Below are 26508 nucleotides of genomic sequence, written 5' to 3' on the forward strand. Positions count from 1 at the left end.
TTACCTGACTTTTGCGTAGTTTTTTGTTGCATTTAGCCTTAGTATTTTATTGAGTTTCCACATAGAAAATGCACTTAAAACTTGAAAAATGAGTCGGATTGATGAACATAACACATAGTTAATGGTTTCAAAATACTGATCCACTGATCCATAAGCGTTACTTTACCTGTAAATAAATATATATATATATATATATATATAATATATATATATATATATATATATATATATATATATATATATATATATATATATATATATATATATATATATATATATATATATATTATATATTTATATATATATATATAATATATTATATATATATATATATATATATATATATATATATAAAGGGAATCCTGGCACTCGGCACACGGCAGGCGTCTATATATGAATTCTCATCGTCACGTATTTTCTAACCGTATATATATATATATATATATATATATATATATATATATATATATATATATATGACAGGCTTCTATATATGAATTTTCATCTTCTGTTTTTTTTTCTTCAGCACTGATGTTTGCCTTTATTATGTTGTTGCATAGTTCAGTAGCAATAAAGCGAATTAACTTAAATTAGCATTAGCGAACTAAAAGAGAAATTTTCCTAAAACTAGCGTAAAAAGTGGGGTATTCAGGAGGGGTTTTTGCTCTCGTATACAGAATAATTTCTGTTTGTATCAAGTTTTAATATTGCTCCTTACTTTTAATTGAAAAAATATTTTTTTATTTAGTTTCTGATTGATTTTTAAATAATAACAGAAAGTCCGCCTTTTCGCTCCATGGGAAATCCCTCCCAAGAAAATTCCCCCTTGGAGAGTTCCTTCAGCGTAAGATCTCTCATCCTCAGACAAATTCATTCCCTGCTGAACATTCCCCAAAAAGAGCCATATTTTTAAGCCTACTTTTGTTTGAAAAGAGACCAGTTTTTCTTTTAATTTTTAATCGGTTTTCAAATCATGCCGAAAATCCTCCCTCCCCTCCCAACGTCTTAATGGAAGGTTTCTCCCACATGAAATTCATCCACGAGGAATTTCTTCCACAGAAGATACCCTCCTCGCCCACGGAAAATCTCCTGGACAATCACAACTCCTTTGAAAATTTTCTCTGAGCAATTTTCTCACAATATTTCTACGCGTAAAATTTATTTTTCAAAGAGAAAATAAATCAAATAAAAAGAATTTTGCATCAGAATTATGGTATATAACCCCGTTTATAGTTTCCCTTTGAAATTTTTCCCCCAGAAACTTCCCTCCCCACGGAAATTCTTCCCATAGAAATCCCCCCACAGAACATTCTCCTGCAAAAAATTCACTCTCTCCCAAAAATGTCTGTTTACTTCCCAATATCAGATACTAAATGTAAACACTAGACAAATTTCATAACTTACAACAGTTTTTCCAGGGACTTTCAGGGTCGCGTTATCCCCAGAGGTATGATACTAGACCTTTCAACTATGCTGATCAACTGGCAACCTAAAAATTTGATCGGATGACTTTGGGACAAAAGGAGCAGGGGAAAAGAGGGGGAATCTAGTTGCCCTCCAATCGTTTCGGTCATGAAATGGGAAACTAGAACCGTAATTTCCGATCGAAGGAGCCCTCTCCCGATCTTATATGATCTTTGGTTCGATACGATCATCCTGGCACTTGTCCGTTGGCCAAGTGTCATTTAGTGATCGCAATTTCTGTCCGTCCGTCGGTCCGATGGTCGGTCTGTCGGTCCCGTTTTGCTAGTTCGGGCACTTTTGCAAGTTAGCAGGTGTTTCAGGGACCGGACCAAATTAAATTAGAAGTAGTTGCTTCCCCGATTTGACCCTATGGGGGGGGGAGGAGTGAAGGGACGGTTAATTCGAAAAAATTAGAAAAAATGAGGTTTTTTTTTAACTTACGAACAGGTGACTGGATTTTAATGAAATTTGATGTTTAGAAGGACTATGCGTTTGGAGCTCTTATTTTAAGTCCCGACCGGATCTCGTTACATTGGGGGGGGGGGGGGAGTTGGAAGGGCAAACCGGAAATTTGGGAAAACGCTTAGAGTGGAAAGATCGGGATGAAACTGGGTGGGAAGAATAATCATAAGTCCTAGATACGTGATTTGCATAACCAGATCGGATACGCTCTATTTGACGTGTTGGGGGGGGGGGTTTCCATTGCTTTGGCAATGTCGGTGCTTCTGGACGTCATAGGACGATGAGAATTGGTAGGTGTGTCAGGGACCTGCACAAATTGACTTAATACAAGTCGTTTCCTGGATCCGAACATCATGGGGGGGGGTTGGAGGGAGAGTAAATCCAGAAAATTGAGGTATGTCCATCTTAAGAATGGGTGATTGAGTCTTAGTGAAACTTGATATATAGACAGATCTCATGTCTCAGATGCTCCATTTTCATTTCGGATCATATCCAGGGACATTGGAAGGTGGAGGGGGAAGCAAAAATCTTGGGAACAGGAAATCTTGGAAAACGCTTAGAGTGGAGGGATCGGGATCTTTAAAATAATTTCCAATAAACAAACAACAGCAAAATTAATAACTCTAGTGCCGAGACTAATTTTAGGTTCCGACTTCGTCACAAGTGCCATATGAGCTCTTGGCTCTTGTTTAGAGCTTTTGATGCTACTTGACCGACTTGCTCCTTACTTACAGTTTGTTTCCACAAACTATTTGATTAACTAATCAGGCTTGGAATCCACTCTCAGCAAGGATATTGGTGGCAGGTATGGATATTAATTTTATATAATAAGTTCGTATAATTATTTCTTAGACCCATATTATAAGACATCCATGCCTTAAAGTGGATCAGTTTTTCTTGAAACTATAGACTCTGTACTGAAAATCTAGAGAGCCGTGACAGATACAGCTGCTGGCGAAGCTTGCCTGACATTGACTACTGAAAATTCATCTGGTGATGCCAAAAATCTGGCTTGATTCAGTAGTGGCTGAATAACAAGGACTGCCAAAGGACTTGCATCTACTGATACAGATTTCAGAAAGGCCCAATCCATGTATCTTGCTATTTTACTCACAACTTGGAGAAGATCGTCAAGGGTAATAATACAGTTTCAAGAAACGCGGATTGAGGTACTTGGCAATTTTGACGAGTGTGATCTAAACAAGGCCTATAAGTCTAGGAAGTATTCTATCTATCCAAGTCTTTTGGACGTTCACAACCTTCTAAAGGCCTGAGCATCATTTACGCTTTATTGAAAAAAGATTTGTAATTCGTTCAGTATATTTTTGTAGTGGCGATTCCTGTAGTGGCACAGTAGGTTTGAACTTAGCTGGGTAATACCAAGCTCGGGACCTGGAGATGAAACCTTACTCTAGCAACATACTGCAGGGCCAACACAGGGATCATAGTAGTCAAGAAGGCGTCGTTAATCCGATTACTTACTCCTAATAGTCAACTAAAGTTTATCACCAATTGCTTGATTGACCTCAACTTAGTTCTTTACTTACTTCTTAGCTGAAATGGAACGTCTCAAATGACATTGTTAAAATACAAAAAGGAACTTTGGGGTGAAAAGCAAGGTATTAAGGATGGAATATCTGCCTTATATACGGACCAATTTCTTTTCTTTTAAGTCTTAGTGTTGCTCCTTACTTTCAGTTGAAATTGTTTTTCAATTTAATCCTGAAAGGCCAAAAATACTCTTAAATTACAAATTTTGTCATTAAATTTAGCCAAGACCTAAAATTAATCTGAGCAAAAAAAACGATCAGAAATATCAAAATCGGTATATCGATTATCGAATATCGAAAGTATAAATATTGATATATCGATATATCGCTTAATCAAATTATCGCCCAATATACAGGACGCAGCTAACTATTGGTGTTAGCTTTATTTAACTAAAAAAAAGATTAATACGCAAATTTCGTTTTAATTATTCATTTGCAGAGCTAAAATGAAACTTGCATTAATTCCAAAACGTTCAGAAATTTAATAAAAGAAACAAGTTTTTTTTTTAACTGAAAGTTAGGAGCGACATTAAAACTTAAAACGAACAGAAATTACTCCGTGTATGAAAGGGGCTGTTCCTCCCTCAACGTCCCGCTGTTTACGCTAAAGTTTTACTCTTTCTCTCGATTCTACTTTATTAAACAGTAAATAACTTTAGCATAAAGAGCGGGACGTTGAGGGAGGAACAGCCCCTTTCATACACAGAGTAATTTCTGTTCGTTTTAAGTTTTAATGTCGCTCCTTATTTTATATATATATATATATATATATATATATATATATATATATATATATATATATATATATATATATATATATATATATATATATATATATATATATATATATATATATATATATATATATATATATATATATATATATATATATATATATATATATATATATATATATATATATATATATATATATATATATATATATATATATATATATATATATATATATATATATATAAAATCACTTATATATTTAAAATCAGCATAAAAATCCGATTCTTTTGATATATCTATTTGTAGTAAAATTCTGTTTTTTAGAGTTTCGTTTACTATTGAGCCGGGTCGCTCCTTACTACAGTTTGTTACCACGAACTGTTTGATTGGTGTTTGTAACATAGTTCTGAAAATGGCCCACAAATGACACTGCTTTTGTGCTGCTATTGTTTGCCCACCTAGCTGCTGAAACCGGTGCCGGAAAAAAATTAGCCGTGTCCGGCCCTTAACAAGTTAAATCGCTGGGAAATACTCGTGGCTTTGGAAAATAAGCTAGACTACATATACTTTTTACAATAAAGTCAACAAAACGATCGATTTTTTAAGCGATTTGAGCATAAATTTCTATATTAGGAAAAACCTGGAATTATGAAGCAAAATAATTAATCATGTCTTCGGTCAGAGAAATATGAACAAATTGTAAAGAATCAATTGAATAGGAGACATAATTTTGTAGGTTCTAAAATTTTATATATGCCAGTGAGCAATCATTTCTCTAGCAAAGGTTAGAAAACAGATTTTTATTCATGTTTCCACTGGGTAAAGAAATAAATAAAGCTGCTCTTTCCCGAATTTCAAAATGTGCTTCATATCTTCCTTAAAATATATATATATATATATATATATATATATATATATATATATATATATATATATATATATATATATATATATATATATATATATATATATATATATTCATATATATATATATATATTCTATAATATATATATATATATATATATATATATATATATATATATATATATATATATATATATATATATATATATATATATATATATATATATATATATATATATTCTTCTATATATATATAAAAATGTAGTGTCTGTCCGTCTGTCCGTCCCTCTGTCTCTCACTAAGTATGACGTTAACATATAAAAAACCAACTAAAAAAAAACTTAAAAGAATCAAAAACTATCTTCTATAAAAAAACGAAAAAAAAAAAAATAAAACAACTAAAAAAGAAAAAAATATAAAAGAAAAAAAACTAAAAATAGGGAAAAAATAAAAAAATAGAAAAAAGGAAAAACTGAAGAAGAAAAAAAAAAAAAACTAATAACAAAAGACAAAAAGACAAAAACTAAAGAAAAAGGAAAAAACAAACAAGGTAAAAAACTAAAGAGAAAAATAAGAAAAAACAAAAAAAAGAAAAAAGAAAAAAAAACTAAAAAGGAAAAAAACTAAAAAAAAAACTAAGAAAAGAAAAAACTTTAAACCTAAATTAGGTAAAAAACTAAAAAAAAGAACGGAAAAAAGATAAAAATCTATAAATGACGTCATTTTTGCGGCGCCAAACCAGGCTTGCGGCCGATAGAGATAGTAAAAAAAAGGCGTGTCGCTGTATTACAAACGCAATGCGTGTAAAATTATCCTACAATGTCACCAAAAAGGGAACACCAATAATACTGTTGCGAAATATTAACCCACCAAAGCTTTGCAACGGCACGCGACTTGCCATAAAAAAATTGGCGTAATAGAGGCAACAATCTTGACAGGGCCTTCCGAAGGTGAGGCTGTTCTTATTCCTCCCATTCCCATGATTCCAACGGATCTGCCTTTTCAATTTAATAGATTAGCATTTGCAATCACCATTAACAAAGCTCAAGGGCGATCATTAGAAAAATGCGGTATAGATCTTAATACGGATTGTTTCTCCCATGGACAATTATATGGTGCATGTTCCAGAGTCGGTGAACCGGACGATCTATTTATATGCACAGACTATGGGACTGGGAAGAATTTGTATGTCCACAAGTTTTACGCAGTTGAAAATTAGCACCTTGCATGCGTGATACTTTAGGGGGGGGGGCTTGCGGCTCAGAGAGAAATTACCAAAAGGAAGCGTGTCGATGGGTTACAAGACCAACGCGAAACCTGGTTTGCGGCTGAAAGAGAAAGTAAAAGAGGAATTTGTGTCCCCCTAAAAGTCATAAAATCTTAATAAAAATTAAAAACCCTGCTGTAGAGTTCAGAGAATCCTGCTGTAGAAGTTTCAAGCTCCAATCTGCAAAAATGTGGAACTTTGTATTTTTTGCCGGAATAAGATCACAGATTCGTGTCTATTTTTTTGTTCCAGGGGTGATCGTATCGACCCAGTCGGCCTTGAACTTCAGAAGAGGGCTCATTCTAACGGATATTAAAAGTTCTAGTGCTCTTTTTAAGTGACCACAAAATTAGAGTTCCCAAAATATTCCGATAAAAATTCCCACACCACTTTTTACCCAAAATATGCTGAAAAAAATTCCGAGATTGCTATTATGTTCAGCATAGTTGAAAGACTTAATAGCCATGTCTTTGGATATAGTATGACCCCTCACGGCCCATGGGAAAAGGTTTTTTAAGTCATAAAATGTGCCCATTGTTTACGTATAGTTTTTGTTATTGGGAAGTGTGCATACATTTTTCGGGTGGTAAGAGGAGGACGAATTTTCGTTTGGGGGACTTTGCACGGGGTGAATTTTCCATGGAGAGGGAAGTTTCCAGGGGGTAAACTTTTCAGGGGAGATTGTACACTGAGTTCCTATATGAAATTTCTTTGTACGTCTTGCTTACTCTTTACTGACTCAATTTTACGCGTGGAGTTGTTAAGTGTAATTGTCCGGGGTAGATTTTCACCAGGATTGAATTGTCCAGAGGATATCTCCTTGGCAAAGGATATTTTTCAGCGGAGGTGGAGCCAGATTTCCTTGCGTTATCTAAAAATCGATCAGAAACTAAATAAAAAAAACAAGTCTTTTCAATTAAAAGTAGGGAGCAACATCAAAAAGTTAAAACGAACAGAAATTATTAGGTATATGAGGGGGCTACCCCCTTCTCAATGCCTCGCTCTTTACGTTAAAGTTTTTTTTTTTGTCCCCATTCTTTAAAAACAACTCCTGGAACACAAAGGACGTTTAATTTGAACAATAAGTAGCCTTTTTAAAAGAAACATAAAACTTTAGCGTGAAGACCGAGGTGTTGAGGAGCGGGAAACCCTATATACCTAATAATTTCTGTTCGTTTTAAATTTTAATATTTTTTGTTGTTTTGTTGTTGTTATTATTATGATGAATTGAAAATATACTGATCGAATAACAAATCTTTTTCAATAAAGCACAAATGACGCTCAGGTCTTTAGAAGATTGTTCCACTCCAACAGTGGCAGACACAGGGAGCCCCAGCCCCACCCTCCCCCTCCAAGATTTTTTTTTGATGGCCTTTTTGCTTTTTTTGCTTTGTTTACTTTTTTTTAGAATACTTTTTTGTAGAATACACTTTGTCAGTTTGGTCAATTATTGGCACCTTTGTCACGTTAGGCCCCCCAACATTTTGCTCAATGACACCCTTGTCAGATTTGGCCTCCTCCAAGATTTCGCTGTAGATCTAACCCTGAACTCCATTTTGTAGTAATTTTGTTTGTTTTAAGTTTAACTTGATTATTCACATTTTGATATCAGTTTTGTTTGGGTTTTATTTTTATTGATATTAATTCCTGTTCGGTTTGGGTTTCCTTTGTTAATGTAAAAGATTTTCTTTTCGTTTTAAGCATGGAAATTTAAACAAAAAAAAACAAGTTTTTTAACGGAAAGTAAGGAGCGGCATTAAAACTTAAAACGAACAGAAATTAATTCGTCTATGAAAGGGGCTGCTTCCTCATCAACGCCCCGCTCTATACGCTAACGTTTGACTCTTTCTCTTAACTCTACTTTTTAAAACAGTAAAATAGTAAAAACTTGGTATAAAAACGGTTACTATTAAGCCGGGTCGCTCCTTACTACAGTTCGTTACCACGAATTGTTTGATGTTAGATGACTTTATTTTGCTCGTCTTAGCTTTTGGTGTATTTTTTTTAATTTTTTTATTTTTTTGATTAATAGAAAGATGGCCACGTAGGACCTTGTTGAAATCAGAGTGTTGAAATACCACGTTTTTCAATCCGTATGATTGAAGGGTACAACGTGACATTGCAATATCAAAATAAAACATAGTAATGCGAAATAAAAGTTCAAACTTGAAAAGCAGTACGAATATATTCCGCTCCTAGTGAACAGGACATGCCTTGTTGAAAATCAGAGTTGTTCAAGGGAGTTCAATCTATGTGCCAGTTGGGCTAAGAGCAGGACCCTTGAACCAGAGCCCCTCCGACACCTTCAGCAGAAAAATCAACAGAACTAAGTTGAGGTCAATCATGCAACTAATGATAAACTGTAATTGGCTATTAGTAGAAAATAATCGGATTGACGACTCTTCTTGACTACTATGGTCTACACCATCAGCTTTGGCATATTAGAGAAACATACCGTAATGTTTTCTAGCTTCCAACTGTAAAAATGTGAAATTTTGCAATTTTTGCCAGATGAAAGATCATCGATGCGTGTTTATTTGTTCCATCTTTTTTTCTTTTTTTTCATATGTGTATTTTTTTTTTTTTGCAAGGGTGATTGTATCAAACCAATGGTCATTTAAGATCGGGTGAGGGCTCGTTCGAACGAAAGTTGTTGCTCTAGTTCCCTATTCCGTGACCAAAACGATTGGAGGCTAATTAGATTCCCCTCCCTCCCATGCTCCTTTTTTCCCAAAGTTGTCTGATTAAAATTTTGAGATAGCTATTTTGATCAGCATAGTTGAAAGATCTAGTATAATACCTCTGGGTGAGTGAATTTTATGAAGGAGAGTCATCTGTGGAGAGGAAGTTTTCCATGGGAAGAACTTTCCGTGGGGAGGGAAGTTTCTGGTGAAGAACTTTCAAAGGGAAACTATACACGGGGACGGGGGAATTTACCAGAGATATTATATAAAATTCTTTTTATTTGATTTACTTTCTCTTTAACAAATAAATTTTACACGGGGTAATATTCCGAGAAAATCGCCTGGATAAAACTTTCAAAGGAGTTGAGACTGTGTTGGGGATTTTCCGTAAATAGCGACTAAGACCACATTGCCTTCCCATAACAAACACCAAAAACAAGAAGAACAACAGGAAATTTCTCAAGACAGTGTGAAACAAATTAGAATAAATATTCCGGCCCCATGTCTAAGAGCCGTCCTCAGCAATACTAAAACATATAAGAAGAAAAAACTTGCAACAGGACAAAATCAATAAATCTAAAATGACAAATTTTTCAAAACAGTCCAAGCATCCTTACCTCAACGACTTTCAACCAGGACTCTACTCTTTTCAATTAATTTTCATTCTAAATTATATTGTCAGCTGCAAACATATCTTAATAAATCCTCATATGTGCTATAGGCTGCACTAAAAAGCGATTATACGTCAGCCATTAAAATTCTACTGTTTAAAATAAGTGAATGAGCTTATAGAAAAATTATAATGACTGTCATCTTGTGATAGGGCAATAACTGAATTTTTGCATCTTAAGCGAAGGTTGTCAGGCTCAATCCCACGCGTTGCAAAGAATTCTTTGTTATTACGGCTTTATGACTAATTTTTTGTTTGATTTATGTCCTAATGTCACTTTTTGCTTTTATTTAAAGAAGGGTCTTTTTTTTATTTAAATTCTGTTTGTTTTTAACATTAAATCACGGTTTATCCTTAACGTTAGGATAAGTCTTGAGAGTGTGCTACTTCTTTTTTCATGAAAATTTGTTGGTCTTAAGAATTTTTTGAACAAATTTTGCCCCACAAAATCAATAAATAAAACTTTACAATTGTTAAAAAGACCTTTTTAATACAAAAGTGGCTTTAACCTGTAAGGTTTTCTATAGTAAATTGTAATGCTCGAAAATGTGTTATTTTGACAGTAACCCTAATTTTATTGTATTTTTCTCGTCTTTTGTGAGTGTTCCTCCTTCGTACTGTAAGTTCTGTTTCTTTCTTAATCAAAAATAGAACATTTTGAATTAATATTTTGTTCAACCTTGTGCTCCAACGCTAAGGAATTAACATTAGGAAGTTTAAAACAAGAAACATGAGGCTTTGACTGAAAGGATTTGTATTATTTCATTATTGTCCAATTTCGGGACCTAAATTCGGTTGTCAAGCTATTGGAAAATTTACAACATGACGTAAGGTTTTCTGACCAATGAATTTCTTCTTAGAAAGATAATCTACAGCCATGTCTTTGAAGTTAAAGTACCTTCTACCAGCCTGCTACCTTTTACCGACGTTATTATTGTCGTGATACCTAAGGTAAGTGGAACATTTCTGCTATCCAATCCCAAAACAATGCATCATAATTTTTTTGAAATTTTACAGGAGAGCTTTGACAATTTTGCGTAAGGCCGGACTTACCATCCTAGGATGAATTAAATGAAAAAAAAGTATTTTTTTCAACTGAAAGTAAGGAACGTCATTAAATAAAAACGAACAGAAATTTATTTGTATATGCAAGGGGCTGCTCCCTCCTCAACGCCCCACTCTTTACGATAAATTTTTTTACTGTTTTAAAAAGAAGAGTTGAGAGAAAGAGTCAAACTTTAGCGTAAAGAGTGGGGCGTTGAGGAGGGAGCAGCCCCTTTCATATACAAATAAATTTCTGTTCGTTTTAAGTTTAAATGTCGCTCCTTACTTTCAGTTAAAAAAACTTGTTTTTTTAATTTACTTTCTGAACGTTTTTGAATGAATGTTAAATATGAATAATTAAAACGAAATTAATTTTTTTTTCTTTTGGCTAAATGGCTTTCTCATAGTTTTGATAGAATGATTTTGAGAAAAAAAGGAGCGGAGGCGGAGGCCTAGTTGCCCTCCAATGTTTTGGCTACTGAAAAAGGCAATTAGAACTTTTAAATTTTTACGAGCGTTTTTATTAGTAAACGATATACTTAACTTACGAGTTAGCTTAAGTATCGAACTATTGTATCCGTATGTTTATATTGCGTATATGAGGAGTTTCACCCCCTCGGCAGTACCTCGCTCTTTACACTAAAACTTAAATTTTGTGCCTATTCCTCAAGAATGACTCATGAATCACAAAGGCCGTAGAATAAATAGTTGAAATTACTAAAAATACTTTAGCATAAAGAGCGAGGTATAAAGAGGGGGGTGAACCCCCCATTGCGTAATAATTTCTGTCCGTTTTAAGTTTTAATACTGCTCCTTACTTTCAGTTGAAAAAACATTTTCATATTTATTTTTTCGTTGTTTTGTTTTTAAATAATGCTAGAAAATCCTACGCTCCCTTCATGGAAATTCAATTACTCACTCTAGGCTAAGCCATCTCTACAAAACAATTTACCACTGACTTTAAATAGGCTAGCAACTGTCCAAGGATTATAGGAATTTAATTAGGAGCTTCCTAGAGCAAGGCCTGAAGACTTTACCCCCAACATAGTCTTCAAACTAGCCATCATAAAAGTTTTATATATTATTGTAATTGTAGTGATGATAATGATGTTAAGTTACTTCACTACATTTTTGGTAAAGATGGTAAAGATGCTCGTTCTGAAAAAGTTACTTTGAAGTAACTTTTCTGTCATTCCAGCTACTAAATAGCGTCAGCTGGAACGGAAATGTTACTTTTAGTAACTTTAGTTACTTTTTGTCAAATCTGGAACGAACCCAAAGTTGGGCTCGCTTATTTGTTCAAAAAGTACTACGAAAACACAACTTAGGAAATTTCGCCAAATCCTTCCAAATTATTTCGTTTGCAACGCAAAGGCAAAGAATTTGAGAATATCAAAATGCTCTTTCAGTCTTTGAATTTGAAGAAAAAAGTATTTTTAAGATATTTTCTTTCTTTTGCAATTCTTCTGCATTGCCAGTAATAACTGAGCCTCTATTAGGCTCTATAAATTAAACTGTTTGGGTAAAAAACAGATAAATTTTTCAAATTTGGTTAACAGTCTAGAGTTACCCCTCAACAGTCTCTTCTGAAGAAAACACTCTGCCTATGTACACTTGGGCTGCCTATTGCGTTTTATTAATAATAGAGGAACAGAATTAGGAATTTACGTTATTTTAGAGATAGTGCTGCATAAGTAAAGGGATATGTTCCTCACATTTATTGTAGGCCTAGTCTCCTTTTTTTCCAGCCTGTGGAAAGGGTAGTCTTTGGAACTTTAAATGGGATGTTTTAGTTCAGAGCACATAGAAATGCTAATTCTAGAAGCAGATCCATTTGTGGTTGAACCTCGTTCTTGATAAGACAAACTAAAAATATATAAAGTGGGCTTACTTACAGGTAACATTACCTGCAGAGCAAATTGTATTAGTCCATGGGCCTTGTTGGCAGCAAGGTGAGGTCTATATTCCATATTTATTTAATAAATCTTGTTTGACATTTTTTTTTGGTTTTATCACTCTTTGTTGAATAAATATAGACCTCAACCTGCTGCCTATAGGGCTCATGGACTAATATGCTTTGCTCTGTAGGTAATTTTACCTATACAAAAGCCCACTTTATCCATTTTTAGTTTGCCCATAGAGGAGGAGGGTCAACCAGAAATAGATACGTCTCTCTAATAACAACAAGGAAACAATATGTGATTATCAAAATCTTGCTAGGCTATGTGCAGTAATACACACTTTAGATCACTGGGAATAATGATAACTGGCTTACAGGTTTTTGTTTCCAAATGTTTAAAAGTCAGGTTTTGATGCAAAAGGTCTAAGGGCTGCTAAAAGGACATTTTTAGTGCAGTTTTGACACTTTTTCCCTATGGATAAGACTTTGAAGTTTGAAAATGACACTTACAATAATTTCTTGTCAAACATTTAAACAAGAAATTACTATTGGTATTACAGTCCTAAAACCTTGCAGTTAAAAAAAATGCTCTATAGCAATCTATATTTCCCTGTGAAAAACCAACTGTCTATGGTTTAGTTCATATAGGCATTTCATTTGCCCAGCATTGGTAATAGGCCCATACATTCATAGTATTGTCAGTTATGAGAATTTATCAGTATAAGGATGAGTATAGTATTTTCATTTGCTGAATTCTCATTTGTAATGCTTAGAAAACAAACAGAACTTACAGTATTTTATATTTTGTTAGGTCACACATTATGCAACCAAAACTGAAAAAATAGGAAAAAAAAGGCAATATGAAAATGAAAAAAACATGGAAAAAAAGGCAAATATCATTGTTCAAAATTTTGGTAAACATTTTTAGAAGTGAGTTTTTAAGTATGAGATTATAAGACAAGCAACGCCATTTGGATGACAGAAGGTTTGTTTCCTCTTGGCTGTAAACACTACTAATGAAATTACTAGTGCATTAAATTCAGAAAAATGGTTTTCTTGACACTTACCTTTTATTAGATTTTCTTAATACTTACCAGGTTTACTGTTAACTTCCTCTTGCCATAATTCTTGGGTTCATTTTTGCCCACCCCCTCACTACCACTACTAGTGAATTGTGTCCTCTTGGCTGCAAACACTACTAATGAAATTACTAGTGCATTAAATTCAGAAAATGGTTTTTTTGACACTTACCTTTTATTAGATTTTCTTAATCCTTACCAGGTTTACTGCTAACTACCCCCTGCCATAATTCTTGGGTTCATTTTTGCCCCCCCCCCCCCCTCACTACCACTACCAAAATATCAGTAACATCATAGTAATGTCAAGAAAACTTCAGTTTGGCCCCTCTGAGGCTTGACTCCTTAGAAATGTTGTTCAAAATTATTTTTTAAATATGAGATTATGAGATGAGCAATGTATTGTTATTTGGGCAACAGAAGGTTTGTGTCCTCTTGGTTGCAAACACTACTAACAAAATTATTGCTACATTAATATGTAAAACTTGTGAATATACAACATTCTTCACTGTCCCATTGTCTGTGCATATAAATAGATTGTCAGATTTACTGACTCTTGAACATTACCTTAATTACCTTAATTTGCACTTTGGAGCAAATTAAGATCTGTAGATCTGTTGAATGCTCCTGAGTTGAATCGGTGATGTCTCATAGCAGGTATGAGCAGGACAGAATGTCCCACTCATACTTCCAGTCTTTCGTGGCCCACTCTTTATCCAGTGCCTTCTTGAATGCTTCAGGGGTGGGGGCTGAGACTGTTGCTTCACACAGTTCATTCCAGGGGTTGACGACTCTGTTGGTGAAGAAACTTTTTCTGGCCCTGGTTCTGACTGACTGCTTGAACAGCTTCTTTGAGTGTCCTCTGGTGCACTGTGGGGGGCCTGGGTGGATGGGCAGGATCTTGGCATATGATGAATTCAGCAATTTGCAGGTCATCATCATGTCGCTACGGTTGCACCTGTACACAAGGGTAGGGAGGTTGAGAGCCCGTAAACGATCTTGATAAGGTTTGTCTCCAAGGTTTGTGATGGCCTTGGTTGCTCTCCTCTGGACTCCCTCAATTAGCCTGACATCTCCTTTATATGTTGGGAAGGCAGCGCACATGCTAAAATCCAAAACGGGTCTGACTAGTGCCTTGTAAAGTTTCAGGAAAACTAGTGGGGATCTGCTGGTAACTGTTCTTTTGATCAGACCTAAGTTTGTGTTAGCCTGGGACACGCTCTTGATGGTGTTGGCATGGAACTTGAAAAGGCTGTCAACGATGACCCCAAGGTCGCGTTCCTCTGTGCTGGTCTTGATGGGTGAATCGGGGTTGGAGGCATGTTCATGCATATGGTATTGGGTGCATGGGTTTGAGGATCCAAAGTGTAGCGTCCTGCACTTGCTTATATTGAACGATAAGAGCCATTTGTCTGCCCACAGCTGGATTTTCTGGACATCTGTTTGCAGGGATTTTACATTCACTGCTCCAAATAGCTTTGAGTCGTCAGCATAGAGAGACAAGTTGTTTTCCACCTTGCTGAATATATCATTGATGTAGATGTTGAACAGTGTAGGACCAAGAACAGTTCCCTGCGGTACTCCACTGATGACATCACAGGGCTCGGAAAAGACCTTTTCACCTCCAACACCAAATAGCCTGACACTCTGGGTTCGTCCTGACAGGAAGTCTATAAGCCAATCAACCAGGTTGGGGTGTAACTGGGCAGCAGCAAGCTTTTCTCTTAGCCTTTTGTGTGGGACTTTATCAAAGGCCTTAGCAAAGTCTAGTAAAACTAGGTCCACTGGCAATCCTTTGTCAAGCAAATCTGTAATGATGTCATATGTTTCCAGTAAGTTTGTTTCAACTGACTTTCCTGGTTGAAACCCATGCTGATTAGGGGATAGGATATTGTTGACTTTCAGATGTTCCAGTATTGCATCATTGACCGCTCTTTCAAGGATTTTTGCGACTACTGATGTGAGACTTATAGGTCTGTAGTTTTCTGCTTTAAGTCTGCTGCCTTTTTTGAATATTGGGGTCACAAAAGCGGTTTTCCAATCAGATGGGACAGATTTGGCATTAATAGACTTTTGGAATAGGTCAGACAGTGGTCCTGCGATGATGGTTGCCAGTTCCTTCAGCAGTCTTGGGTGTAAGTGATCTGGTCCAGCCGATTTATTTGTGTCAAGATTTTGAAGCTGTTTGAGGATGTTGGAGGGGTTGATGTTGACTTGCTCCATCGTTGTGGGGGCTTCATAGCCCCGGCAGTTTGGCAGGGGGCCTTCCAGTTCACAAGTGAAAACTGAAGCAAAGTGCCTATTTAGTTCGTTTGCTACATCAGTTATGTTGGTTACGGTAGTGCCACAGGGTTTCACCAGTCTGGAGATAGTTCGACGGGAGTGGTTCTTGCTAGAGACATAATTCCAGAATTTTTTAGGATTTGTCTTACTTTCTTTGGCAAGATTGGACTCCAGATTTTCGTAGAGTTTTCTGGTGAGGTTTCTCAGCTTGTTTCGTGCCTTGGTGAATTTTGTGTGTTGCTGCAGGTCTCCTGACTGCCTGAACTTTTTCCATGACCTCTTTTTCCTGTTTAATTCTCTTTTGATGTCTTTTGTCATGTAGGGGAGGGATCTAGGTTTTGGTTTGAAACTGGTCTTTGTGTGGGCATCCTGAGCTTTCAGCAAAACACCCTTGAATTTGGTCCATTGTTCGTCAACTGTGCCACTTAGTACATTCGGCCAGTCTGTAGTGGATAATTCATTTCGAATAGCAATGTAGTCGATAAACACTTTTTTGACTAGCTTGTTCTTAAGTACCTTCACTTTCAGCATGAGCTCTATAGTTAGGTGATCGTTTTTACCAAGGGGTGGTGAGTAATCAATACTTTGAACTAAGCTTTTGTCATTCAAGATAACCTGGTCAAGTGTTGTTGGGTGCTGAAGCAATCTGTATCTAGTTGGTTGGTCAACTATCTGGTGTAGGGACAATTCACTGAGGCAATTTAGGAAAGGCTGTTGCTTGTCTTGTTTGGTTGGAGTGGCACCACATCCAAAACCGTTTATCCAGTTTATAGATGGAAGGTTGAAATCGCCGGCAATAAGCAGATGTCCTTTGAGGTTCGAATTTAGTGTGCATATTATTTCTGCTATTGCTTGTTCGGTCACAACTTGGGATGGGGCTGAGGGACTTTTGTAGATACATCCGATTCTGACTGTCTCTGACTCATGGCTCCCTGGCACACATAGATCAAAGCAAACTGCCTCAACAAAGGGGCAAAGGAGAGGAACATCAATTATCTTTGTATTGTATCCTGCTTTAGCAAGGGCTAGTGTTCCTCTTTTGCAACCCTGGGACGACAGATTTGAGAGAACTTGGTAACCTGGGATTTTCACATGTGAATCGTGAAGTTTGTTACTACTGTTTTTAGGGCAGACTTCAGTCAGTAAGATCACATCGAACTTTTTTGAGTCAATTAGGGTTTTTAGTTCATCAATTTTGTTGGGCAACTGGTCAACATTAGTAACACATACACTAAAGTCAGAACTTACGGTTGCTGGTTCTGGTTGGCTTCTGTCCAGTATGGTTTGTCTGTTGTTATTTTCACCAGAGTCACTTTCTTCCTCAACAGAAACAAAGCTCAAGTCTTCTTCTTCTTCCTGGGAAGCATCCGCAGTTACAGTAGTACTTGAAAAACTTGAATCTGCTGAATTCTGACATGACACGAGCGAATTATTAGATATAACATTTGAATTAACATTAGCAGAAATAGCTCTTAAATCGACATGGGAAATATTCGGAGAAGGATTGGATGAAGCTTCACAAGAAATATCAACTGATGATTTATCAAAACGAAGCACTGGGGAAACAAAACTATTTACATGAGGATGCGATGATATAACTAGGTTTCCATCGTGGATTGCTTTGGAGCACATGAAGCACATAATTGTCCATGGGAAAAACAATCCGTATTCAGATCTACACCTCATGATTCTAATGATTGCCCTTGAGCTTTGTTGATGGTGATTGCTAATCAAACAATCGGTGATTGCCTCCCGGTCTGTATATACATTCGTTTTTGAATTGGTCTTTTTTTTTTTAGTTTTTAGTTTTTTACCTTTTTTTTTAGTTTTTTTAGTTATACCTCATGATTCTAATGACTGCCCTTGAGCTTTGTTGATAGTGATTGCTAATCAAACATTCCCTGTGTCCCCGTCGTCATTTATATATCCCCCTGTGCCCCCCGGCGTCCCCGTTGTAGTTGTGTCCCTGTGTCCCGGTCGTTATTTATATTCCCGGTGTCCCGGTCTGTATATACATTCGTTTTTGAATTGGTATATGATGAAATAAATTTTTGTGTTTTTCTCCTTTTTTTTCTTTTTAGTTTTTTTTGTTTTTACCTTTTTTTTAGTCTTTTTAGTTTTTTTTCTTTTTAGTTTTTTTGGAGTTTTTACCTTTTTAGTTTTTTTTTTTTTTTTTTAGTTTTGTTTTTCTCCTTTATTTTTCATTTTTTTTTACTTTTTTTATTTTTTCCTCTGCATGCTTTCTTTTCTTACTTTCTCTATCAGCTGCAAGTTTTTTGGCATTGAATCTTTGAGCAGCTTCCTTGGCTGTTGCCATTGTAGGTTCTTCAGTCATTTTACAATTAAACATTTTCCGTCCACGATCTTCTTACAATTAAACATTTTTCCGTGAACGAATGTCTTAAATACCTTTAATGACGTCATCGTCATAATGACGACATGACGACCTGATGACATGACGTCACTCGACACACAGACAACTTATTTTTATATATATAGATAGATATTCAGACAGACACACCAGACATAATATATATATATATATATATATATATATATATATATATATATATATATATATATATATATATATATATATATATATATATATATATATATATATATATATATATATATATATATATATATATATATATATATATATATAGTTTCAAAAAAGGCTATATCCAGCCATCAATGACAAAAATTGGGGAGAGGAGTTCCCCCCAGATTCTTTGTCCTCTTAGATTTTTAAAAAAGCCTGTCTTCTTGGGGGATGGTTTTTTTTAGTTTAGGAAAGTTTTTTTTAGTATTTTCATTGGAAATACTGCAACACAGCAAATCTTTCCCCCCTAAACTCTAAAAAAATATATTTTGTGTCCCCCTGTATTGTTGTGACATTGGGGGGGGGGCTGTTGAGCTGGAAGTGACCTTAAAACAGTAATGCATAGAAATTTTTTGAATGTTAAAGTATTTAATTTTTTTTGAAAAAAAAACACAACAACAAATAAGCTAGGATTTGTTTGAGACAAGTGCAGGGGGGAGGGCTTTGGTTATAACCCAAACATTTTTGAATTTTTGAGCATAACTTAATCAGATTATCAGACATTTCTGTTCTGAAATCCCCCCATCCTTCTGGAAACAGAAGTTATTCTTTTTTTCAATTTTGTTTTTTCTTATGGTTTAGCCCATTCACTTCTTGACTATTTAATTTTTTCAGCTACAATTATAAAAAAAAAAATATTTGAAAATAATATCCTTTTATTTATTGTTGCTAATTAAATACAAAAAACTAGTTTTTTCAATTAAAAGTAAGGAGCAACATTAAATAGAAAAAAAGGAAATCAAAACAGACTTGTGACATCCTTCTGTTCTATTCTGAAATTAAATAAAAAACGATTTTTTTTTTGTACTGAAAGTAAGGAGCACCATTAAAACTTAGATTGAACAGGACTTATTACATATATGATGGAGGTTGCCCCCTCCTCAACACCTTGCTTTTCATGCTAAAATCTTTTAGTACTTTTAAAAAAGCTTATTATTGTTCTAATTAAACAACCTTTGTGTTTCAGGAGTTGTTCCTAATGATTTGGGACAAAATTCAAACTTTAGTATAAAGGCCAAATTGTTGAGGAGGGGGCAAACCTCCCTCATGTACATAATAATTTATGTTTGTTTTAAGTTTTAATTTTGCTCCTTACTTTCAATTGAAAAATTTGTTTTTTATATATTTAATTTCTTATCATTTTTGTTTAATAATGCCATGAAATCTAGCACATTTACACTGGAAAAATACCCCCTCCCCTTGGAAGTATTCTCTAGAAAATTCAATTCCGGTGAAAATTTTCCCCAGACACTTACACAACATCTCCATGCATAAAATTTTTTCAGCAAAGAGAAAGCAAGACATGTAAAAATAATTTTGTATAAGAATTCCGGCAGATTCCTCCAGTGTCAAACTTCCCCTAAAAATTTCTATCCCTTGAAACTTCCCTTCTTATGGAAAATTTCCCTGTAAAAAATCCCTCCCCCCCCCCAACCCAAAAATTGTATATATATTTTCCTATAAGAAATATTATACATAAGCAATGGCCAAATTTTATAACATAAAGAACTTTTCCCAGAGGCTATGTGGGGGTCATGTTATCTCCAAAGGCATAGTTATTGGGCCTTCCAAATATGCTGAACAAAATGGCTATCTTAAGAATTTTGATTGGACAATTTTGGAAAAAAGGAGGGCGTGGGAGGGGCCTAGTTACCCTCCAATCTTTTTTTCACTCAAAAAGTGCACTAGAACTTTTAATGTTCAGTCAAATCAGCCCTATCCCAATATTCTAGAACCATTGGGTTGATATGATCACCCCTTGGAGAAAAACCCAACAAACGAGCAAAAAGCCTGCATTCATGATCTTGTGAATCATCTGTGAGCATGCATCTGTCTTCTGGCAAAAAATGCAAAATTCCACATTTTTGCAGTTAAAATCTTTAAACCCCTACAGTAGAGTTTTTGCATATGCTAAATCAGGCAAATTTTCTCAGGCTTGTATCCTCTGATGGGTAACACTAAGCTTAATGAAATTTATGTATTTAGAATCAGCATAATAAGCCAATTCTTTTGATATATTTAATGTTATAAAAACTTCCATTTTTAGAGTTTTGGTTACTATTGAGCCATGCTGCTATTTACTTACAGTTTGCCACACAAACTGTTTGATAGCATGATAATAACTGATAGCTTAATGCTCTAAGCAAACATTGAATAAGTTGATTGGTAATTTTTGAAGTAATCCCTGTAGTGATTGGTAATATTTGTTTTTCGCAATATCTAAATTGTCAATTTAGAATTGAGGGACTTTGAGAAAGCAAGTAAATGAACAGTTTTTTGACTATTTCTGTCCAGATGAGGTTTGAACTGCATGTAAACTTTAATTCTGTCTCTTTTAGGTTTGATAATAATTTATTTTTGTTTGACCTGAGTATTTGTTTTTCCAGAATGCTGGTTAATCAATCTTCGTTTTATTTTTCATTTATCCATTCACTCCAATTTGTTTTTGGATATGTTATAATCATTGTTTGGTTCTGTTTTTGTTGGTTTTAGCGTTGGAAATACCCTTTACTAATCTTTCAAAAGCTGTTTTGTGTTTTCAAGCAGTGTTGCAACAAGTACTCCAAACTTTTACTTAAGTATCAAGTATTAAGTACTCATTGTTTTTTTTTTTTACTTAAATATCAAGTAATAAGTACTTTCCAAATTCTTACTTAAGTATTAAATATCAAGTACTTGCCAAAATTGTACTTCAGTATTACTTCAAGTATTTATTCTATATATATATATATATATATATATATATATATATATATATATATATATATATATATATATATATATATATATATATATGTATATATATATATATATATATATATATATAAAATATCCCATGTCATTCCTCTCTTGGAAATCTTAATCAAGAACCAGAATTTCCGTTTTATCGTTTTTAACCGTTTCCCTTGTTTGGCTAGTATACATCCAATGAGGTCCAAGAAAATAATCTTAACCAATTTTCAACACAACGACTTGAAAGGAAAAGACTATCAAAATAATTAATTGAGTCAAAAAACTCTTGATTTGATCAGACATATAACATGACAGGATTAACACAGTGCACGTAGAGTTGAACTTCTGGCGATTAGTGGCGTTGAGTCAAATCTGGCACATTTGAAAAAATACAGGGTTATTCTGAAACATGTGGGAATGATGGAAAAGATATTGAAAGTATTGTTTTCCATTGTTTGGCTGGTACACACCCAACGAAGTCCAAAAAATAATCTGAACCAATTTTTCAACACAACGGCTTGAAAGCAAAAGACTTTCAAAACAATATTGTGCAGCCAAAAAACTCCTGATTGGATCAGACAGATCACGTGACAGGATTAACACAGTGCACGTAGAGTTGAACTTCTGGTGATTAGTGTTCAGTCAAACCTGGCACGTTTGAAAAAATACACGGTTATTCTGAAACATGTGGGAATGATAAAAAAAAATTTGAAAATATTTTTTTCCCTTGTTTGGCTGGTAGACACCTAACGAAGTCCAAAAAATAATCTGAACCAATTTTCAACACAACAGCTTGAAAGAAAAAGACTACCAAAACAATTAAGTGCAGTCAAAAAAGGTAATAAAGTAGTTCATTCTCTGATTCAATAAGTAAAAACCTTAGTAACAAAAAAACTCAAATTTAAAAGTAAGGAGCCAAGTGAGTCAGTTGTAGACTTTTTTAATAAGAGAAATCAAAGCTCAATAATCAAAAATCAATTGATAACATGTCTCGCCCTCGGCACCTTTACAAGGAAACTGCCTCAAGTTTTCAAGTTAATTTTCAGACACGTTATGAAAATGTATGGCATCTATATCCTTTGGCTGGTTTTCACTCAAGCCGCATACTGTGTAGTCAATTCAGATGGTCGGTAAAACTCCCTACAAACATATATTATAAAATTACGGGCCTGCAGCAAGCCCGCTGATTCAGACGCATTCCATACGCCCGGTTAAACTGCAGAATGAATGAATGAATCAATGAATGAACTTTATTATATGTAAAAGTATAAAAAAACACAAAGTACGGAATATTATAAATAAACAAAAACGATAAACAGCAAGAAAAAATTCAAACAAAAGACAACATTGACTAATTAACCAGTATCAATATGAAAAAAAGGCTGCAGAGGGTCGTCAACGTGAATAAAGTAGATAGTCTTTTTACACAAATCATCAATGGAAGACTGAATCCAAGAAGGAATATTTATTAAACCAAATCGAGCAGTTATTTTTCTGTTTTGGTGCCATCTAGGAAGCCGGAGGAGGAATTTGCAATATATGAAATAAGCCGCACGTAAAGTATGGGGATTTTTCTTACGAAACAGATGAGCCATGCCTGATAAAAACAAAAGCACAGGGGCGCAATAAGCGTTTTAAATCATGCACGAACCGTTGCGGTTGTAACGGCTTTTGTTTGGGGATATTTTTCCGTAAGCGACGGGTAGGTTTTTCACGGCTTGATTCACTACGCATGAAAAGGTAGTGGAAAGTGTTGGACCGAAACACAGACCAAGCCAAATAACTAAAGAAGAACATGGCAGAATTGCAGTCCCAGCAACGAATGGAGCGACCACATAAGGGCTATTAAAACAAATAAACTCGCATTTAGATGCATTAACTGACATTCCAATCTTAGATAGTTCATTGGTTGATATAGTAAAATTGGAAAGCAATCCACGGCGAGTCCGGGCAACAAGAAAAACGTTGTCTGCATATGCGACAGAAGACAAACCAATATTACCGAAGAAACAGAACTTTTAAGGGGACGCAGGAACGATGCAAGCATACATTAAATATACTAGAAGACAATACGGCAGAAGTTGCAACCTATCTATTTCTAGCTGCAGTTTTGACACCATGAAGTGGCAAAAACCATGAGACTAAGTCGAAAATCTTCTGAGAAAAAAGGAATAAAACACGAGCTAAGAGCTCATATGGCACTTGTGACGAGGTCAGAAGATCCAAGAGCTCATATGGCATGAGCTCTAGGAAAATTATAAGAATCAATAGATTAATTTAAAAGAAAAATCATAGGCTCAATGCTGGTCGGCATTTAAAATAAGAGCTCTGAGACACAAGGTCCTTTTAAATATCAAAATTCATTAAGATCCGATCACCCACTCGCAAGTTAAAAATACCTCGTTTTTCTAATTTTTCCTCTCCCTTCAGCCCCCCCCCAGATGGTTGAATCGGGATAATCAACTTTAACAAGTCAATTTGTGCAGGTCCCTGACACACCTACCAATTTTATTGTCCTAGCACGTCCAGAAGTACCGAACTCGCCAAAGCACTGGACCCCCTAACTACCCCAAAGACAGCGGATCCAGTCCGGTTTCGTCAATCACGTATCTACGACATTTGCTTATTCTACCCACCAAGTTTCATCCCGATCTCTCCACTCTAAGCGTTTTCCAAGATTCCCGGTTTCCCCCTCCAACTCTCTCCCAACGTCACCAGAACTGGTCGGGGTTTAAAATAAGAGATCTGAGACATGAGTTCCTTCTTAATATCAAATTCAAAAATACCTCACGAACGCTCACCCGCTCTTAAGTTTAAAACACCTCAATTTTTGTAATTTTTCCGAATTAACACCCCCTCCAACTCCCCCAAAGAGAGCGAATCCATTTCGGTTATGTCAATCACGTATCTAGGACTTGTGCTTATTCTTCCCACCAAGTTTTATCCTGATCACTCCACTCTAAGCGTTTTCCAAGATTTCCGGTCCCCCTCAAATCCCCGCAATGACACTGGATCCGGTCGGGATTTAAAACATTAGATCCAAGTTACGAGGTCCTTCTAATATGAAATTTCATCCGATAAAATTCAAGATCCGATCACTCATTCGTAGGTTAAAAATACCTCATTTTTTCTAATTTTTCAGAATTAAATCTCCCCCCAACTCCCCAAAAGAGAGTGAATTCGTTCTGTTTATGTCAATCACGTATCTAGGACTTGTGCTTATTTTTCCCACTAGGTTTCATCCCGATCTCTCCACTCTTAAGCATTTTCCAAGATTTTAGGTTTCCCCCTCCAATGTCACCTGATCCGGTCGGAATTTAAAGTAAGAGCTCTGAGAAATGCTATCCTTCTAAATATCAAATATAATTAAGATCCAATCTAATTTTTCCAAATTAACCGTCCTCCCACTCCCCCCCCCCCTGATGGTCGAATCAGGGAAACAACTATTTCAAATTTAATCTGATCTGGTCTCTGAAAATAAAAAAAAAAACTTTTTTTAACTGAAAGTACGGAGCCAAATTAAAACTTAAAACGAACAGAAATTACTCCGTGTATGAAAGGGCCTGCTCCCTTCTCAACGCCCCGCTCTTTACGCTAAAGTTTGACTCTTTCTCTCAATTCTACTTTATTAAACAGTAAAAACTTTAGCGTAAAGAGAAGGAGAGGGGGGAGGGCGCTGAAGTTTGACTCTTTGCCACAATTCTACTTTTTAAAACAATTAAAAGCTTTAGCGTAAAGAGCGAGGGATTGCGGAGGGGACAACCCATTTCATATACGGAGTAATTTCTGTTCGTTTTAAGTTTTAATGTCGCTCCTTACTTTCAGCTAAAAAAATTAGTTTTTTTTTTATTTAATTCCTTCCAGAGTTTTAGTTGCATAATGTATGACCAAACAAAATATAAATACTGCAAGATCTGTTTGTTTACCCATAGGAACTTTAAATAAAATGTTTGATGGAGAAAATATCAAAGGGGCAATTTTCAATCTTCAAAGTTTTTTCCACTGCAAAAAAATAGTGTCAACAAAGCTTTAATGTTCTTTTAGCACTAATGTTCTTATCAGCACTTTTTGCATTAAAACCTAACTTACAACATTTTGCTCCAAAAACCTGTAAGCCTGTTACCACAAAAAAAACCTATGATATTTCACACCTGTGATGGTCGCAACACTGTTAATATTTCCCCTAGAAGCAAATATTGAACTATGAAAGAGCATAAAAAAGACATCAAGTGACGTATTCACTTTCATCTTAGAAAATTATGTTGACAATAGCAAATGTTCTTAATTTCATAGAAAATGAACCCAATTGAAAGTTGCCAAGACCAACCTTTCCACATGAAGTGGCTGGAATCAAAGGAGACTATAATACACAGAAGGCACACATCCCTTTACTTAGACAGCACTATCTCTGAAACAACATCAATTCCTATTTTGACTCATGTATTATTAGTAGTAGGCAATACGTAGCCCAAGTGTAAACAGGCAGAGTTTTTTTTTTCAGAGGAGTCGTAACCTTGGGCTGTTACCAACATTAATCCCGGATTCAGAAAATTTATCTGTTTTTTTTTCCAAACGGCTGTAGTAATGACATGTCCATTTTGCTGGATTGTATGAAAGTTTTATCAGGGTAACAACCATCTCTACTCATCTACTGTACCAAGAAGAAAGTCACTTAAAAGTACATGCTATTATTGTTTGAGCTTAGTGTCTCTCAGTTAATCTGTATTAAACATAACCAATGTCTGAAAGGTTGTAGTTACTAATTAGTTACTATCATCTATTACATAAGACGATAAATGTTCCTTTCCCCAATACCATATTTTATATGTAAACAATGGGAAAATTCCCTGACCCAGGGCTTTAGGGGTCAAGTCATCCCTAGAGGCATAGTTATTTTATCTTTCAACTATGCACAACAAAATCTCTACCTCCAAATTTTGATTGGATGTCTTTGGGGAGAAAGAAATAACATTTTGATTGGATGTCTTTGGGGAGAAAGAAATAACATAAAGACATATCTGGGGACTTGGTTGGCCTCCATTCACTTGTAACTTATGAAAAGAGCACTATAACATTTGATTTCCAACAAAATGAGCCCCTTCTGAAGTTTCTATGGTAACTTCTTCCATACAAATTGGCTCAATGAAAAGTTATTAAATGAATGAAATTA

At 35.1% G+C, this 26508-nt stretch overlaps 1 protein-coding gene across 4 annotated transcripts in view; it reads left to right on the forward strand.

The window, feature by feature from the left end:
* The first annotated feature begins 12069 nt into the window (after window positions 1–12069).
* Window positions 12070–26508, forward strand: part of LOC136027298 (angiogenic factor with G patch and FHA domains 1-like) — an 88664-nt gene continuing 74225 nt past the window's right edge. For 3 of the 4 annotated variants that reach the window (XR_010617566.1, XR_010617565.1, XM_065704403.1), the window contains exon 1: window positions 12070–12171. Coding sequence is in view for 1 of the 4 variants with exons in the window: in XM_065704403.1 (XP_065560475.1) it covers window positions 12139–12171 (33 nt within the window). In the remaining 3 variants the exon portion in view is untranslated. The remainder of the gene's footprint in view (window positions 12172–26508) is intronic. The other variant, XM_065704404.1, reaches the window with a different exon arrangement.

This window comes from Artemia franciscana, chromosome 5, assembly GCF_032884065.1.
Source record: "Artemia franciscana chromosome 5, ASM3288406v1, whole genome shotgun sequence".
Classification (NCBI taxonomy): Eukaryota; Metazoa; Arthropoda; class Branchiopoda; order Anostraca; family Artemiidae; genus Artemia; species Artemia franciscana.